Source organism: Ciconia boyciana, chromosome 3 (assembly GCF_034638445.1).
Source record: "Ciconia boyciana chromosome 3, ASM3463844v1, whole genome shotgun sequence".
Classification (NCBI taxonomy): Eukaryota; Metazoa; Chordata; class Aves; order Ciconiiformes; family Ciconiidae; genus Ciconia; species Ciconia boyciana.
The window spans coordinates 73,700,237-73,720,261 of NC_132936.1; the positions used below are offsets into that span (position 1 = coordinate 73,700,237).

The 20,025-nt window shown below is 42.0% G+C and overlaps 1 protein-coding gene across 8 annotated transcripts in view; it reads right to left on the minus strand.

The window, feature by feature from the left end:
• LOC140649244 (SAM and SH3 domain-containing protein 1-like) overlaps positions 1-20,025 on the minus strand; it is a 578,691-nt gene that overhangs the window by 35,028 nt on the left and 523,638 nt on the right. For 5 of the 8 annotated variants that reach the window (XM_072856149.1, XM_072856148.1, XM_072856153.1 and 2 more), the window contains 4 exons: positions 19,684-19,724; positions 18,038-18,124; positions 16,532-16,644; positions 14,717-14,818 (listed from right to left, as the gene is read on the minus strand). In XM_072856149.1, coding sequence (XP_072712250.1) covers positions 14,717-14,818; positions 16,532-16,644; positions 18,038-18,124; positions 19,684-19,724 — 343 coding nt within the window. Of the gene's footprint in view, positions 1-28; positions 451-528; positions 781-14,716; positions 14,819-16,531; positions 16,645-18,037; positions 18,125-19,683; positions 19,725-20,025 lie in introns of those variants that run through there. The other 3 variants (XM_072856151.1, XM_072856156.1, XM_072856155.1) reach the window with 3 other exon arrangements.

Genomic DNA, 20,025 nt, shown 5'->3' on the forward strand with positions numbered 1-20,025 from the left:
TTTTTCTTTTTCTGAAAGCGTGACATACCATTTTGATTTCTAAATCTGTGCAACGTAAGATCCTAGGCATCGAAATGCATTCCTGCCCTTGTCTTTCTTCCCATGCATTGTGTAATAACTACTTCCACGTCCTCTCTCAGTACGTTTCAGGCAGGGCTCTTTCCCAGGGCTCTTCTTACCATACCAGTTATGCTCCTGTGGTTTGGGTCAGTCACTGGTCTGTCTGGCATCTCAGAATTTGCTGTTTAAACCTGGTTATAAACAGCTTCTCCAAACTGAAGCTCTGTCATTGACGACTTCTCTTTTTTTTCCCTCCAGTCTTCCCAGAAAATAAAAAAACAGCAGCACAAGAAAGGGATGGGAAGGAAAAGGAAGGAGGAGACCTCATCTGCCTCACTCACGAACTGCCACAGCTACAAAATATTCCTTTCCTCCTCCCTGCTCCCTACACTCCTCCTGAAGGCTCTCGAGGCTGGAATTAAGATGGACACAGCATTCCTCCAGCACCGACCAAGGGAAAACTCTGACCTTTTCAGATATACAGTGCAGTCCATATTCCCCAGCATCCCGTTTCGTTTTGCATCTGATCCAGTATGCTTAGTTCCAGCTGTTTTCCCTCAAGTATCAAACATTACAGAGACAAAAAAAAATTCCCCTCTCTCCAGCAGCAGTGACACAACAAGCTGAAACAATCCATTCCTTGTGAACATGAAGACGACTTCGATTTTCGAGCCAGATTCAACGTTCAATGTGCTACTTCCTCTGTTTTAATCAGTTCAGAATGTGGAAGGCGGCGGGGGGAAGGGAAGGGAAGGGAAGGGAAGGGAAGGGAAGGGAAGGGAAGGGAAGGGAAGGGGAGAGGAGAGAGGAGAGGAGAGGAGAGGAGAGGAGAGGAGAGGAGAGGAGAGGAGAGGAGAGGAGAGGAGAGGAGAGGAGAGGAGAGGAGAGGAGAGAGAGGAGAGAGGAGAGGAGAGAGGAGAGGAGAGGAGAGGAGAGGAGAGGAGAGGAGAGGAGAGGAGAGGAGAGGAGAGGAGAGGAGAGGAGAGGAGAGGAGAGGAGAGGAGAGGAGAGGAAAGCCGGCAGGACTCTCCGGCTCAGCCAGGACAGCCCTGGCACCGTGCGCCGCTGCACATTCCTGCGCGCAGCGCGGACTCCAGCTGGAGCACGGTATGGATCGTATACCTTACTTTGTTTTCACCCACAGTCCCAGCCAATTTGCCGCATTCCTAATGGTCGGCTCTAAAAAAACACTCATGCAACTTCCTGTTGGCGCAGCTATCTGGCTTTCCACAGCGTGCTCATCCTTTTTTCTCCTTCTCCTTAATTAAACTTTTAAAAAGAAGAAAAATCCCCAACAAACGCAAGCACAAAAAGGAGAAAAAAAAAAAAGCAGCCGCTCTCTCTTCTTCCCCAGCAAAAATGCTGTCTGCTTATCTAGAGGCTGAATAAAAGACCGGGCAAATATAAAAATGCCTTCTGCTTTTCTAATACTCTTAAATATCAGGATGTGGTAATAACAGTAGATGCCATGGGGCAGGACGCCAATTAGCAGTTGCATGGGTACACTTTCAAAGGCACAAAGAGTGCCTGAAGGAGCCGGGGCAGCTCTGAGAGCCTACCTCGCAGGCACGCACCTCACAACGCCAGCAGAACCACACCAGAGCAAACTTCAGCCACTTTCTGCAAGGGCACTGTCAATTACCAGTTTCCCACAAACTTTGTGTTAGTCCAGAACAAGAAGGAATACCAAATGGACCACATATGGCAGCAGGAATTGCCGTTCTGCCATCCGAGTGCCGCAGGAATGCGTTTATTATGGGTACAGGCTGGCTAGGTAATTAATAATCTTTCTTTGGGAAAAATACGGCTGTAAAGAGGAGTACCAGACTTGTTTATATCAAGATAAATTTAGCAGCAAGATGAGCATTAATTCAGAGATTATGGCTGGGACAACTTAGTGACTTGTCAAACAACAAGACAGACATATTTAGATAAGATGACGAATGGATTATTGACCGTAATCAAGAAGTTCAGTCAAGACTTCTTAGGCCATTAAGAGCATCCTGGCAAGCAACCATCATGCATACTCTGCACTCGAGATACGTTTATTTTAAAGGCAATTACTCTAAGTCATGGCTTTCCTTCATTACTTTTCGTACACCCTTGGTTTGCAAGACTACTGTTTGTAAAACCGCGAGCTCTGTAAGACTTGGCTCATACCTGGTCGTCCCGCCCAGGATTTCATCAAAGAATAAACAACCGGTCTTACTTTTGCACCACTGGTATCCAACAAAGAACTGTCCCCCTCAGGGTCATGAAGACTCAACAACGACAACAAAAGCTTTTACAATGTCTGACGTTTGCATTCACAACTACCACCACGAAAGCGAGCACCAAAATAGCCTCAGCGCAAGGTACTGACATCAAACCCGAGCGAGCGGTACAGGGGGTCCCCACCACACTTCAAAATAAATAAAGTCCCACTGTAATCAAGTGCCAGCTGGTTTTCCCCACTGCTTCAGGACTGCCGGCACCCTTTGAGCTGGGGTCCTCCTCAGGCAGTGACAGACCCTTCCTAACGCCAGCGCTCGGCCGAGAGAGGCGAGAACTGCTTGAGCTTAACAACAGGAGCCGCCAGATAATGGGTTGACTAAAAACAAAGTCAGTCTTTCTCCAGCAGCCTATTTCCTATCATATTGGGTAGCTTGTGGCATGGAAAATCTTTTGTAAAGGAAAAGGATGGCTAATAACTTTATGCAAAAAGGCCTAAAAACGTCGGTGACTACGCCAGTGGTCCCGCTCAGGAAACTTTCTTGTCAAATAATGCTGATTCCTTGAAAATGAAACCGTTTTGAAAAAGGGTTACTTTTGTTTCACTTCCTGTTTTTGAAACAATTTTTTAAAAAAAGGCCTTGAAATTATCAAAAGTTTCCATTTTGGCGCATGGGAAACAGACCTTAATTTTCCAGCTCAAGCAACGCTTTCTTTTACAGCTAATATTAAACAGAAAACAGAAATGTAAAGCATTCAGGCCGTAAGCGACATATTTGGAAATCACTGAACTTCGATGCTTTGACTTCCCCGACCCACTCTACCCTCCCTGCTTCCACAGTGACCGAATTGTTTTTTTTGGTGGCTGTCCCTGACTTCAGATGGGAAAATCACCCCAATCTCCCCAACGCGTGGCGGGCCGGGCAAATGGCTTCCTGGACAGCTCTAGCAGCCAGGCCTTGGCACGGGGCTCCGGCACAGGCGGCTGCCAGCCCCGCTCTGCCCTCTCCCCCCTCAACGAGCCTTTCAGTGCGCCGCAGCACTGCGAAAGGGTAGCCGTAGTCTGTTAAAGACGGAACGATGCGTCTGCAAGAGGCTAGGCCGGAGGCTCCCCAGCACGGGAGGAGGCCATGCTGCACTCCCCTCCGCCAACGCCTCCCGGTCGTCCCATCAGGCCGAGCCTCGGCATCGTTAACGCGCCGGTAAAACAGCCGGGGCCCCTCCATCTCCCCGTCCCCCTGCGCGCCACCGGAGCAGGCCTCTCCCCGCACTCCAAGGGGAAAACAAACGGATTTGCAGTACTGTAAATAGGAACAACTTAACTTCCATCTCCTCCGCTCCAAGTTGTTCCATCCGAAAGCCCATATGGCTCAACTTTTAATTATTTTGGCTAATGCTGTATGTAGTAATTCTGTGGTGAATGCTTAAGTGTTTCATTTCTGGTTTCCAGGGCAACATTACATCAGATTGCAGACAGCTGGCTCCACAGCCTTAAACCATAACAAATTGGCCAAGCCGATGCACAAAAATCGTGCTTGCTTTAAAGAGAGAGCGTAGGGCTCGGCCGGGCTGCTGGGGAGCCGGCGAAGCCTGCGGGGCCCCTTGGCGGGGCTGGCCGGGCGGAGCCGCCTTTCCCCGCGCCGCTTGGAGCAAGTGCATCCCCGACACATCTGCAATGCTCTCACGGTGCGGAAACCCGCCAGCTTGGAGAGCTCGGCTGCACAAACGCGTGAAGGACTACAGGGAAACAGGGACTAAATTAACAGCATCTGGAAATACCAAGGACAGTATGCAGAGGACTGCAGCCACCACGTACCACATGGCTGGAAAACTATGGAGAGGCCAAGGCCCATCCCCACCACCCAGCTCTTCGCCGCTAACAAACGTGGCCACAAACCTATGAAGGTGCTCTCAAATCCAGGAGAGATCCATTCCCCCTGCCACCTCCAGCGTCTCTTCTGCTTGGAATACTTTTCCTACTCGTGCACCTCTCAAGGCCACGCTTTGCATCATCTCGTACGTAAGACCAAAGCAAAAAGCCTTACATCCAGGAACAAATAGGAAATTAGCACACGCACTTTGATATTCAAGGAGCTCCCTACAGTTCTGCTCCTGGCATCCTCTCTGCTTTCTCTCCCACTTTTCTCACACGGGCTCTTTGCTACTGCCTGTTCCGGAGGCGAGGCACACGCTCTCTTAACATCCAGCCCATTTCACACGCCATAGAATTAACAATCCTAACCTCCCCCTTTGAATTAGTGCTTCACACATGCACACGCGCACACACACAGAGAAAACCAACATTTATTAGGGTACTTGGAATTAACTGGAAAAATGTAAACCAGAAGTAAGTAGCTAGCTTTCGGCAGGACTATTTGGAAGCACTTCAGGGTTATAGCAGCAGCCCTTAAAAAACACAAGATAGGCAAAGCCTGCTAGCCAGGTCCTAATAAAAACGCTTAAGAAACACTAGGACAATATCCAGTTAAAGCTATCATAACTGATTAATCTGTTTCAGCTCCATAAACAAAACCATATGTGACTTTTACATGAGCTCTGTGAAGCCATTTAGAGAGATGTTAAAATTTTACAATTCGCTTTATGCCCAGTAATAGTTCAGCCCCAAACTGAAATTGCTAGGAAACCTCCCATCTAAGATAACAGGAAATCTCTTAATATCTGATTAAGCCCAAGCTGCAATTATTTTTGGCTATCAGACAATTCTTGTTCAGCAAAGTGGGGAAAAAATACACATTCAGACTCGTGGGCATATCACATCACATCCCCCAGCCCTGGCTAGCTCACTTCAGAACTACAAGCTCCCTAGTAAATGCAAAGAGATTTTGCTGTTCCCTTTAGGAGACGTGGCTACACGTGTCCTTTCTTCTTTCTCTCTAACAGCCTTTACATCTGCCAAAAAACCCAACCATTCTAACTTTTTAAAAGTTTTATGAAAGATGCCTGGATAAAGTCACAGACAGGAAAATAGAACAGAAAAGAACTTAAAAGCCCAAGGAAAGGAAGAGGAGAACTGAGAAAAGCTATGCATGCTGTGCTGTGCCTAAGAATAACCACAAAAGCCTTTTCTCTTTCTCCCTCTCTGGAACAGGAGGCACATCCTCTCCACATCACGCTACACGCTCAGTGACTTACCAGCTTCGGCATTTATAGGCCTAAAGCTCAGTTTCGAGTAATTCCCCCTGAGTCCTCAACTGCTGTCAGCTTCGTAACCCTAAAATTTAGGATCAGACCCTTCTTCTTAAGTATTGTATTTGCTCCGAATCCTGCGCACAAAATGCCTCTTCTCTGGAGTTACATTATCAGACACCAAACTGGCTCCGATTCCAGTGCTGAATATGTAAAGAAGAAAAAAGCGTGATGCTGGACTCAATTAGCTGTTTTCTGCTCACTGATTGATTCCCCCAGTTACTCGCTAGCTGCATAACTTGCAAGAAAGGCGTAAGTCATCAGCTCTAAGCAAATCTTCTATTCACCACAAGGAAAAAAGGGAGTGTTGTACATGGCAAACAATCCCTGTTTTCACTGACGAAGGCTTGCTGACCTCTTGCTGGCCTCCAGTTCCTTAATTACTGTCTATGGAATTTCAGTGAAAGAAAAAAATACAGAGAATCTCTGCAAACCCAGGACGAAGACTGACCCTCAAACACGACTGCTGGAGTGGAGGCTGTGTCTATAGGAAATATAACTTAAGCCCTTTACCAGGCTTTTTTTATTTTCACTTTTTAATTCTTTTGACAAAAAGCCCCCTGAGAATTTGCCTTTATAAAGGGCTAATTTGACAGAAAAATAAACCTTGCTTAAATGTTTTTTAAATTGGTGAACTTAGATACTTTTTGTTTTCCTCTCCCCTTGGTTTCAGTGCTATAAAAAAGAACATCACTAAGAAAGCGAAAGGCAAATGATGTTTAATTCAGAAATCTCAGACTGGTCTAGAACCAGCCACATTGCGGCTTTATGAAGCATTGCAGTGTGACTTCCAATTTCTCCTCCTAGGCTGGGCTCAGACCTCCCTTCCTAAGAAACAGACTCTGTGATGCTCAAGTAAATTAGCACTTGTCTTATAGTCAACCATACCTAATCCCAAACCTTGGGACAAATCCAGAATTTGGACAATTCTTCTCAGAGCACAAGAAAACACAGACCAAAACCTCTACTAATCACTGCTATCCAGTGGCAGAAAGCAGTAGCAAAGGCATACCACAACAGCACCCTCTTTAAGCCAAGAAAAGATTCCCCTTACTCAGGATCATACCATCAATGCCCAGTTAATCCGAATTCGCTGCAGATCAATCACACGGTGAAATCACAGCGGGACTAAACATCTACTTCCTTTGACGACTGGCTGATTTCAATGAGCCACCTAGCCAAACATCCTTTTTCAATTTCTCCATCTTTGTACTAGTGACCGTGCACTACCGTGACTCCCTAGTGGTCATGTAAACTAGATTCACTGGTGTGTTGTAGCTGGGTTCTTACCCTTGAATTACTTCAGCCCCAAAACTCTGATGTAAAACCCTATGGAAAATTCTAAGCTTCAGATAAAACCAGCTAGTATTCTCCAATTTCAATAACATACCAGCCCACATCAAGTGAAACATGACAGCAACTTCCTTGAAATTATCCCAGATTCCCTTAAAAGTTCATGGCCATGAGTGAAACTGATCTAAGTTTGGGGCTTTGCAACTTGAGTTTTGAAGGTTTTGGGTTTCATTAAGAAAGTTTCACAAACCTCTAACCCTTGCAGAGGCTGTTTATAGAAAACTGTGTGAAACTCAGATGTGATAATCCGCATCACATCCTGAGGTTACAAATAAAGGCCTCCAAAATTTTTACGAAAATTAACAGAGGTCATAAATGTTTTTGCCACTTCACATAATTAACTGCAAGAGTATGAATTACAAAGGCTATGTAAGTCTAAAATGTGGAGGGGTAGTGTCAGCCCCCCTAGGTAAGCTGAAGGAAACAGCAATCCCATGTCTGGGTTTGGTCTCTGATTACTTACAAGGAAATCAAAGGAGCATCCAACAGCTACTTTGGTGAAAGATGTATTATACATTAGCTGGTGACGACACTGCTTGCTGAAATTAGTGGGAAATGTTTGTCATAAGTAACAAGAGCACAAAAATTTAATTCTCCCAGGAGGTCTGTCTTGATACTAGAATAGCTGCTTAGGCAAATTCCTAGATGTTAACTGTTTCCAGGTTTTAGTTAAATAATTTTGAAAGCATATTGCTGATGTTTGCATCTGCAAGCCAGACACTTTTCCTCATGGCAAAGTGTTTCTCTCACTGATTAGCATAATTAATTTTAATGACATTACAACTGTACTTATGTACCACTTGTCATAGGTATATGTGGCAGAATGAAGCTCTGCACATTATTCTGTATCTGTTACAATACGGCATTCCTTTCCAATTCTCCTGCAGACTCCTCTACGCATGGGAGAGATTCTCTAACAAGGCGCTCTCAACTGCATCTTGTATTTTGGCAAGGCTAAGAGGGCCTGGGGAGAATCCCTATTCTTTGGTGTAGGCTGTACTATTGATGAATGGAGTACACCACTGGCACTGCAAAACAACTTCCCTGCATTTCGGAAAACCAAGGGCGGAACAGCAATACATGAAATACAGTGAAATTTATATCAGAGGAAAAAAAAAAAGAAAAAAAAAAAAGAGAATGAGAGCCCTTTAGTGAAGGGTGTAGTAATTCAAATTACATTCTTATAGTATTTTCAAACAATCAAACTATTACTGTTACCGTCCTAAGTGCAAGGAAGGAAACACCAGTGGCGGGGAGGGGGAGCAAGTGGTAACTGACAGGAGTGCAATTAAAATTTTCTGTTGTACCACAAGTAAAGATTATTCAGCCTGGGTCTGCCAAATAGGGCAGTGAAACACATGGCTTTTGAGATTCCTAATTCTTGAACTGAGCAAGGCTTTGTTCCAATTTAATAGGCTTGGTCTCAGAAAAGATGGGGGCAGGGAAACCACATTATGGATTACAGCATCTCCTGCTGGCTGATGCATGCAGGAAGAATAGGAAAAAGCTGTTACCACCATCCCCCACCCTCTAGGTAATAAGCAGAGAAATTAGGCAGCTGCCCAAGGGCAAAAAGGTATACAAAAGCCAAGTAATGTGTTAGAATGAATATTAAATTAATTTGCCTTCCCACCTCCCACCCTCCCCAAATACGTGGCCAAATATTTTGCGGTAAAGTAAATCAATAGGGCTTGTCTGAATGCAGTCAAAACAGAAGTGGTTAAGAACACGCTTAATTACAGTCACTGCCTGCGCATTACTGTAAGCTCTCTTCTCTGAGTCATGATAGCAGGAAGATTTTTCTCAGAGACCTTATGACAGACTAATTACATCCAGTCTTCACATACACAGGAGCAACTCCTGCTGGCAGTGAGCAGGAGGTTTACCTGGGCTACCTTACTGCCAACTGCTCAGTACAGTTCTGTGGTGACAATGTTTAGTCCCACTAGGGACACATACCTAGCCAAGTTGTATCTGATGACAACATGGGCAGGTCTTACATGGTAAATAATACTGACAGAAGTGATATCATTTTATTCCTAAATAAATGCGTTTCTCCTGCAAATTCTAAAGCGTTCTGGAAAATTTCAGACCAAATAGGTAAAAAAACTCCTTACAGTGTTCTACAAAACCAAATATAAACACATTGATGGTCTCTCGCTCTGCTATCATCACTCCACAGCACTGACCTTACTTAAAACTTTGTGTTGTGTCCTGGGAACTGTAATGATGATTTGTCTTTCTCTCATGAAGGTTTTTGTATTACTATACTCATGGGAAACCCTGCTTTTATGCATGGATAGAGAAGGGGGAAAGATCGTAACAGAATATGCTACAATTCTTTTGCTACTAGCTTTCACCAAGAGGTGCTGGACACCGTCCCTGAGGTCAGTGGAAAAGGAGGGCAGCCAGCACCTCCCAGGACAGGTCCCTGGTATGGTAGGCACATAGCATGGGAATTTAGCACTATCATTTTGAAGCTATGCCTTACTATTGGCTCTTTCTTCATCATAACCGTTACTAAGCACTGACAGTATTATAGGTACTTGGATAGTAATAATAAATATACCATCCAAGGCACATCAGTGCCTTTCAGGAAATCTTAACAGAAATTGGGTCACTAGACTCTTTGGAGCAAAGATAAAAGCTCTGCATTCATTCATATCCATGCTCAGCATCAGCTCCCCTCCATTACTTCAAAGAGCATGCAGGGTCTGGAGGTGGCAACAAGCTCTCCAAGAAGAACTGAAACATAGAAACGTCCTCTTCCACCTTTTAGCCTTTCATGGAAAAAAAATAACTTGCAAAAACTAGTAAGTCCCGTGATAACAGCAAAAACGAGGCTAACATAGTGCATAGCTTTCAAAATGCTCAAAGTATCCATGTTGCTTAAACACTACTGTTTAAATTAAAAAAAACCTCCTCATACCCTAGTCTCCATTGATATCTGACGCTGGTTCCCAATATGCATCGACTTTGAGCTTCATTCTAACAAGTTAAACTGATAATACCAAAAGAAGGGCTTTTTCCTGTTTACTGTAACAGTCCTGTAGTATGAGCAATAATAATGTTAATAAATGGTTAAAGATTTCAAGAATCCATCAGTAATATGAATAAAAATCAATTTAAAATTGCTGTATTTAGAAAGCATCCACAATGTGAATCACTGAAATAAGTATAACCCTGAATAATGTGGATTTGCTGTAGTTACACTTAGATTTAATCTTGAGGTAATTGGTGCTACAAAGTTATACTGTAATTATTTCTTCCTACTCTTCACACTTACCAAACAAAACAGTAATGACTGTTGTGAGTCAGAGATGATTCTATCAGACTTCATCTTTTGTCAGTCAGCTTTGTACCAGGTAACAGAATCCTGATTCAACAGCTTCAGCATCTCTCAGATTGAAACTAATACGACCCAAAACCCATTCTCATCTGTTATTCTGCCTTTGACAATGGCAGTAGACACAAACCCAGTACTGCACACCCTTTCAACTTTTAGATCCATTTAATGATTTGGTAAATGAAAACGTCCTCAGGAAATAATATGAAGAACAGGAGCAACAAAGGATTTTCTCACTCCAGCTAGAGCTGTCGCTGTGTGGACTCGATTTGCTGCCGCCTGTTACAAAGCGGATTGATTAGATGGAGAAGAGCAGCAATGCAAGGGGGAGTTTCCCCAGCGTCGGCCGCACGGCTGATGCAGATGTGCATGGCACACCTCCAGGCCTGCGCAACTGCTGCCACTCTCCCCAGAGAAAACAAACAGGCTGCCAGTTTCCTCCTGGTAACAGTGCCATGCTGACAAGCGCTGGGAGGGCAGGGAGGTAAAATAGCACTGTGGGCTTCCCGCCACCCACCCGCGGGCCATACTGTTGGAGGGAGATGCTGGTTTTGTCCTCCCCGCTCATAAATTTTATGGCCTCTCTCCCGAGGCTGCTAAGGCCACACGTGGCAGGTGGGGAGGTCTCGGGGGAGCGCGGCACAGCTCGCTGCGGCACCCTTCAAACGAAGGCCGCCTACGCTACCTGGAAGCTGGCGTTAACGAGCTCCGGATGGCTGACCATTATCTGCTGATCAAAACCGAAACACAGGAGCGCAACGAGACCAACAAAACAGTTCAGGGATAATTACAACTTCATTTAACTTGCATCTGCAGAAACTGTCAGCCAAGTTAATTAGTGGTTTCTTTCAGTGGCAGCACACGTATGATACACACTTCTGTCACAACCTCCCTCCTGCTTCTCTCCTCTCCCCCAGTCCCGCATCAAACACGGCCATTGGTACCAATTAGTAGTCTTTCAGCAGAGGGCACAGGAAAGGATTTATACCGGTTTCTCCTAATGCTGGTCCTCCAAGCTGGGCTGGAGCTGTACCAGAGGGGCTCTGGGGACGAAGCAGCCCTGTTTTAGATGAACTGAGAATTTCAGCCCCCAGAAGTTATCAAATGGGCTTCTATCTTTAAGAAGCATAAAAGGCACCTCAGTATAAAGAAAGAATGTGATACAATTTTGAAGTCCTCTCTTTCCCTGGGCTTTCTGACTCCTGAGGACAAATACGCCCTTATCTAAAATCCAGAAAGGGATCCATTTGTAATCTGCACCTGCTTTACATCCCAACACTTGGCACAAGGCAATGAAAGCTTGTCTAGAGTTACTGTGAGCAGCCTTCATTCCAACAGAGACGAAACATAAATATTCAGAAATAAATTTGTAAAAAATGATGAGGCGTTTTAGACTTTTGATACATCTGACTAAAAAGAAAAACAGTTTCAACTGCATCCCCACATTAGCAAATAAATAACACACGTACTTTGTTGTGAAACAAAGGGACCACAGTAGTGAGACTGAAAGCTACAAACTGCTCTCAAGTGGCAGAGAACCAAGTCACCTACTGGCTTGGCATGGCCTTTGTTTGTTTGTTTCTTAAGAGCAAACAAACAGGACACACAATTAACAGCACAGCAATGACATCGGGCTGCCTCCCTTCGGGTGCTGAGATGACAACCCTTCAACCCTTTGTGGTTCATCTTTAGGGTTTAGTTTTGTAAGGGTATGAAGTGCAAGTTTCCATTTCCTGGTACAGTAATTTAAAAGAGGAGGAGCTGGGAAAAAGAATTCTTAAATCAATCTTTAAAATGAGATTAGGATCAAACCAGTGATGTTAGTCATAAACACATGCTAGTTATACAAGCTAATAAAAGAGTGGTCCTTTTTTTTTAATCCTAAAAAGGAAAACAACAACAACTAATGATACTTGTCCTTTAGATGTTATTTTGTAGGTGGCTCTTCTTATGTTGTGGGCAGAGCTGACTTGCAAGTATGGAGTACTGAAACCCTTAGAAGACTCCAGACATTCTGCCTTCATTTTTAGAACCTCCAAATGCTTAGAGCCTACCTGTTTGTTTTTTTTTTTCTTCCTGAAATGTAATCATTGGGCAAAGCTGGACCAAGATTCTACACAAAAACCTAGTGACCCACCCTCCCAAGTCCTCCTAACTACCAGCAGATACCTCTGCCTGGGAAGATAAGACATGAAGGGAAAAAAAGCCATTATACTAGTGTGTCGATATCTCTTAAATCCCCAAGGTTACCAAACACGTGCATAGCAAGTAAAATAAAAAAAAATTATTTTCCTAAATTCCCTCAATCTGCAATTATCCTGTAATTTGCTTTTATCATTTGTGTGTACAAAATGTTTACAAAATGATCAAGTATGATCACAATGTTCCACTAAAAACTGCCTAGTAACAATTTGGCCATGAGACTGAAAAAAAAAGAAATCAGAAAAAATGCCAACAGAACCAGAAGAGCCATTGCCCAAGGAGTTTTAATCCAACGCAGAAACTTCAATTTCAGTGACTCATATTTTCAATTAGTTTCTGAGGTCAGAAGGCAGTGGGCTATCTAACAAAATGTTTTTAATATATGGAAAAACATCTTTGCTTCATGGCCTCTATAAAATGAATGGGGTAGTTTTAAGTTGAGATTCCAATTTCGCAGAGTACAAATCACACAAATGGCACTGAAAGTCAAACCATTTGGCAAAGAAAGGGCTTGAAAACAGAATCATCTTTGCATCTCTCAAAAGCTGGCCATTTTAGATTAATAGAGATGTCCTTTGGCAAAAGCCTGGGTGAACACACGCCCTATCTCTAGACATATCTGATACTTTGCACTGTTTGTTTTTCCCTCTTGCATGTCAGGTATAGACCAAAGTTTTTAATCACAGTTAACCCTAGTTTCTTTCTTGTCCACAAAAAAAGAAGCCAAGCTGACTTTTGTTCTAACATTAAGTTTCATTTCTGCAGATGATCTGATTTTCCCTTGAAGGTGAGCAGTTTCACAGCTTCTGTTAAATGTAACCAGGATGAAAATTAGGAGCAAGTACAAAAACCTTGAGAGGTACCTACAATGATGGAATAGAGATCCCCCATCTAAGTTAGCAGAGAGATCGTTCAAATCCTACCAGAACAGCAGAGAGAGGCAACAGAGCTCTGGACTCAAAGTACAAAGATGGCTTAGGAAAATAATTTTAGAGAAAAGGTGCCAAGTCGTTCCATTAGGGAGCAAATACTGAGTCATGTTCGGTCCTCAGAGGTATACACAGCTTTCAGTAACTTCAACACAAGTGTAAACCACTCTCAGAAGATTTAAGAGAGAAACTCAGTATCCTTCTGAGATTTGACCTCAGCAAATTAGAGTTTTGAGACTTTTATGCTATAGGTACCTCAGCCAAAGGCCTTAAGAGGGGAAAGTTCAGGCTATAAATACTAATGAGGAAGACATCAAGACATCTTTCAGCCAGCTAAACAATCAGTGCAGAAGAGTCAGGATCCTTCCTTCTCTATTCTTTGCACATTTCTGATACATCAGAACAGAGTATAAGGCAACATCAGTCCCCCTCTGCTCCCATCTAACTAAAGATGGGCATTTTTTTTTTTTTAATACAAACAATAAAATCTTTTTCCACCACAAAATATTTTAAACATCTCATAAAATGACACAGCATTCCTCTTTTCATTTAGGGAGGAGAAGCTAACTGTCTGCTGCAGTGAGCAGGAAATTCCATTGACAATAAAACAAGTAAATCAATCAATGGTCTCAAAAGCCTATGATTCAATTATATGGGTTACAAAGAGCTTGGATTTGACAGCCGAATGTGTGCTTCTCTAAAATTTATCTGTGAACTTTCAATTAGAGAAATGAAGTGGAATAAACTACTCAGTGAAAATGAAGATATTTGTAAGGAAAAATTAATTAGTTCAGTATGGCATGACACAAGGACTGTCTGGTGCCCATAAAAACAACAGAAGCTACACAGCTCAGAAGTAAAAACGAGGGAGGAAAGCTGACGTACTGCTTACGGGTCTGGCAAAAGCTGCAAACTCTCTCGGCTGAGAGTTATCAAATGCAGAGATAGAACTGTTTGAAAGCAGCAGGCAGCAAGGACTTAGCCAGACCCTCAGCTAGGATGCATCAACAAGAGCTAGGAAGGCCTGAGAAACTGCTGATTCTCAGTAACTGAGAAGTAAAGTGAAACAGTTCCCTCTAAACAACCTAAAAACTCCTTTTCTGTGCATTTTGGAACACGGGCATTTTTGCCTGGGATCATTTGTGTTTCAAAAGCTCAGTGACAAAGGGCCAGATTAAAAAAAAAATAGGAAAAAAAAAAGAGAGATTAAAGTCTACGACAACAGACCTTGAAGATTTAAAATCCGCATTAAAAGATTTTCTGCAGAGAGAACATAGCATCACAAGGTCAAATGATACATTTGCTATTAAGGAAATCACCAGGTAAATCAGGATATTTCTGTACTGCAATAAAAGAATTTAAATATTAAATGATACTGGGGAGCTATATCAGAATGACAGGTACTTACATTACAATTGGAAGACCCATCAAATGTTGAGTAAGAACCATCAGGCCATTCTGTAGCATCTACAGCGCTCGATTGCCTGTGCTGGGCTTCATATTCTTTCAGCTAAAATTTGGAAAGACAGAGAGAACATTTTCCAGTGAGAAGAAGCTATCAATCTTCATTAAAATAGCAACAGTTAATGTCCTTTCAGGTTTTTTTTCCCCCATATCATTGTGGAACTGGGAAAATGAGAACTTGTGCACTGTATGTCTCACTTGTTCAAAATAAATTAATTTGCTTTAGAATCAGAAGTTTTAATGATGAGATTTTTTTTTAAAGGAAGTATCTGTAAACACTGAATTTTGATTAACTGTCACTGGTAAAATATAAGTTATACATCCCCATCTCAGAGGCACAGTTTCCACTGGACAGACTAAATCACAATAGTCTGCCAATTTCCTTCATAAAGAAAATGATCTGCAGTAAAGACTAGGAACTATCTTTTATAATTTTAAAACTAAAGACCATCTTTCCTGTTTTCCAATAAAAGGCTTAAGACATAAAACCAATCCTATGGGAGTCAAACTGTTGAGAGGATCATCAAGAACTGATGATACTAAAAAAAAAAAAAAAAAAAGTTGCTGCTAGTAGCTCAGACCACTAGAGGGAAACAGTACGAGTACATATATATTAACCATACAGATTAGGTACAACCCGCCCCCCCCAGATTTTCAACAACAGAGAAGTAGAAGAATTCCCAATATTACCACCTGGTAATGTTTAAAATTTTGCTTTTTTTTTTTCATTATATGCTTCCCAGCAAAGCAGTATTTTCTTCAGACAATAACATAACTTTCTATTCTAGGATAATCTATTTCAAGAGGTAGTGTATCAGTATAGAAATTTATCTGAGTGCCAATTCATGATCTAAATCATGTTTTCTGCACCTCTCATGGAACCCATACAGAATACCCTGTGTTCCATCACAGTATTTTGCACAAGGGTACAAAATGAAAAGTGGTGTGGAAACTTGAACACTGACCTTTTTGCTCCTGAGCAATTAAAATCTCAGCCCTATTGCTGCACAAATACAATGCCTTACAGTTATTGTTCTTGTGGTTTATTAACATTTATATTTTGTAAAGAAACACTTGTGACAGCCACTGTACTTATCAAAAAATACATCTGTGTTGATTTTAACGTCAAATGACAAAAACAGCTGAATATGTTTTCTTGAAGGCTATTAAAACAAAACAGCACCTTTTTGGCTAAGAAACAAGCAGAAGACATTTCAGCTTAAACGTTAGTATTTTTTAAAGTTTTAATTGCTGAAAATGGAAGCCTTCAATCAAACTGCCCTTCAGCCACTAGCAGCAGGAAAATAATAATATATGCGTTCTGAAACAAGTAATGCAAGCCCAGCAAAACCTGAAGCATTCCTTTTAGTACTTAAACAAACCTATGAATGTGCATGATAAATAAGGACTAGTACAGTTGGAATTCATCTTCCTTACCTTTAGACAGCTGCAATGAAAATGTATACACTTGAGCTTTTCTCTGATTGGCACCCTTTATTGCCAATGGAGAGAAGCAAATGCTTTTAGGACTTGCTTAATTTGCCATACCTTAGACATCTATTTTTGGTTGAGCTAAATCTCACTTTTTCCCATAAACAAAGGAATTGCTATCTAATTTATGCTACCTAGTGTGATGGGACAAACAGGCAAGCTTTCTCCCTTTCTCCTATGTTTTCTGAGCAAATGAAAACTCCGAATTGGTATATCCTACATCCTAAAACATGTTTCTCCAGGAAACTGAAGTGTGTACATATCATACCCTAGCAAGTGCTTCCTCAATGGTGATCATCTTCTCTTTGACCATCATCATCAGCTGGATCCGTTCCTCATCACTCATTGTGATCTCACTGGCCACATACCCTACATCCTCTCCTGCAGGAAAAAGCACAAAGATAACAAGCACGTGTAAGAGGTCGTGCACAGAGTGGGGTATATTGAAACTGGATTTTACCCAGTGCTCTGAAATCTGTTCGCCACATGGATCTGGCTGGCCAGAAACAGACCTTCCCCAGAGCAGTCTCATAGTATGATTTCAAAGGACTGAATGATTTTCAGTAACTGAGCAAGAAAAGTAAGTAACTGAGTAAGAAAAGTAACTGAGCAAGAAAAGTAACTGAGCAAGAAAAGGAAGTAAATTAGGCCTAGAAAACTAAGTCTACTCTGACACTGAAAGCAAGAAAGCATGACAAGGAGAAACAAAACGTGACTGTCATCACACAATTACTGACCCTGAAAGACAAGAATCAAAAGAGAAAGTGCTAATGCCAGAAAAGTCCTGCACTCAGCCCCGAGGAATATTGTAGTCAGCTGCCAGAGCGGACGGGAAGCCCTTCCAGGAACTGCGTGCTGGGCCCTTGCAGCTTTCTGCTGCGAACTGGTCACATCCCCTGATCTATCCAGGCTATCTAATCGGCCGCTGAGCTGGCACATGGTGCTGGATGCACTGGGGCTCTCAACTCCAGGACATCTCTTTTTGGTATGAGCTTGGTGTGTCAGCATGGACAGTTAGAACTTGCCTTGAGAGCCAGCAAGGACCCACGTTTAACTGAGAGTGTAAATGTGCCCCTTTTCAATCTCATAAGTGGGCTCCTGTCATGTTTCACAATCCATCTGAACACAGACATAGTGACATGGGGAAGCATCTGTTTGCAACAGAAGGATCTAACAGATGCACGTGGGGAAACAGAAATTTTCTGTGTGAAGAGAAATACTTGAAGCAATGCACAGCTGCATCTTTTGGAGAACTAGAGAAAGACACCTGACAGTTTAAGTGGAATCAATCCTACATTTGCACTAGTCACCAGATGCACTTCTACTACTACTACTACTTGTAGTGTCTTCTCCTACAATGAGAGGCTGGATTCAACAAGCCTAAGGCAAACATGTCAAAGTAACCAAATGCCAAAGAAAGGAGAAACATCTTTCTAATTAAAACAGGATCAGAGCAGGATCATCAAGTCAGGATCAGAAAAAAAAGGCATTGTGTTCATTTACAGATATTACTTATAAATATATGTTAACTGCATCACTTTGTGCATGTGCATTCACTGACAGTCAGGACCGAAGGCGTCCCAGCCTCATGCAGATGCAGTCTCACATAACATGACTCGTCTTCCTGAGCTCTGTCACGATGAACCAAACCTGTGATACTTCCAGATCCACAGACCCCCAACTGCCACATGGCTACAAATGAATTTTACTCCTTTGTGATGCTGGCTCCTTCTATTTTATACGGATAGGTTGTGTGTCCTTAAAAAAGATTTACCTTTTGAAGTCTGCCTCATTAGTCCTTTCTGATTCTTTCGGAAATTCTGCCAAAAAAACTTATTTTTCTTTTTCCAGTCTGCTTTCCCTAAAAGGAAAGTGGGGAGGGAGGATGAGGGGAAAGGGAAAAAGAACGTCAGAAAGAAACATCAGTTAGTAAATGCTAGAGAAGCTTTCAAGCATTAAGTTATATTTTCTAAGTCAAAAACAAGAATAAAAAAATCTCAAATTTTCTGTCTTTCTTGATTTATTCTGTACAGGAACTATGCTGATGTAGCTATTTCAGGGAAATGCACATTCTTTTATAATTGCCAATGCTATAGAGGACTGAGATAAGCCAGTAACTTACATATTTTGAATTATAAACAGAAAATATTTTACATTCATTTTGATATTTGTTGAGTTGTTAATGTCAAGTCTGGATGTGTTTTTGAAGTATTTTGTTGGTTTATTCTCTTTAACTGAACCACAGTTATGCAGCCTAAGCCACAACTCATATAAGTAATTTTCTAATATGTGTGTGCATATCTATAAAGAAAAGAAATAGTTTACATATATATAAACGCACACACATATGCACAAACACACAGGCACATTCTGCTACTTGGCACAAGAAATTTCATAAGGCCATCAGCTACATCTGACTCTTGCTTTCTGTACGCCTGGACTGTACAAGGCTGGGTCTCCATGTCCATTAATATCAGATCTGCGTATGGCTTGATGATCCAGAAGTAAATAATTTGTTCTAAAAAAGAACAGAATGTGGCTCAAAGTAGGACATATAACTGTGTTCCGTTGAATTAACCAGGGCATATGCTATAAAGTTTCTGCCATCTGCAAAAGAACAGACCGTGCTTGATCTGGCAGAAATGCTACTGATACAGAGCTACTTCATCCCTCTGCTTTTGAAACATTCAAATGAACACAGCTTATGCCATGCCACTGATTTTCAGCATGTGACTATAGTATTTTGGATCTCACCCTAGAAGCCCCAGATCTGGGTTTACTGACTCTCTGAAACACAGTTTAAGTTTAGACTGTGTAGCAATGTCCCTAGAAAAAAATTAAAAAGAAACAAACAAAAAACCTCTCCCGGTTTTTCTTTTCCTCTCCAATAAGCACAATAAAATGTCCAAAATTGTATCAGCTCAGCTAATAAGTTAGGATAGCAATATGAACTAATTATAGTATGTTAAAAAAAAAAAGGAAAAGAAAAAGTACAAGACAATGGAAAACAAATACATATTTAAGGATGCAAAACATTTCAGAAAAAAAGGAAAAGACTCTGGTGTGCCATGAACAAAAACAACAGAAATCCCAGTTACTCACTGGTGGTGGTAGTTTTCAGAGTGCAAATGGATAGGCTAACAGTGATCTAACATGCAGACATTTGAAATTCAATATAACAAGTCAAAAGATGCATATTTATCACATGACAACGCTGGTTGGGCAGTCTCAGTGATCACTGAGACACCCAGCATCTAACTTTTAAAGCTGCTAAGACTCGCCTTCCCACCCCCCACAGAAATACGCTGCTGCTTTCTGCCAGCATTGTGTTTACTCAGCTCTTCGCATCCCAGCACAAGCAAAACTCAAAACCTCTTTAAGAATTCCATAAGAGTTTCAAATAAAATGAAATATACTGACCTACAGAGCCTTCTTCCGAACTTGATTTATGAATGGAGAGCCTAGGACAAAAAAGAGAAATGGACTTACTGATGTAGGCTTCTCATATTTCATGGGAGCTGTCTGATTACAGTAAATTATAGTTTCTAAACAATACATCATGAGCTGTTTTCTCTTCCCTTTTCTTCCCAACACAGCAAGTTGGAAACAAAAACTGAACCCACTGGTCCGACCACAGTAACTGAGTTCCCCTCTTAACAGCATGGAAAAATACATACCGACAGAAATCTACAGAAACCTATGGTTAAGGCAAAGGAATCTAGGGATCCCTCAGAAAAACACTTTTTCGCATACTTTGCCCCT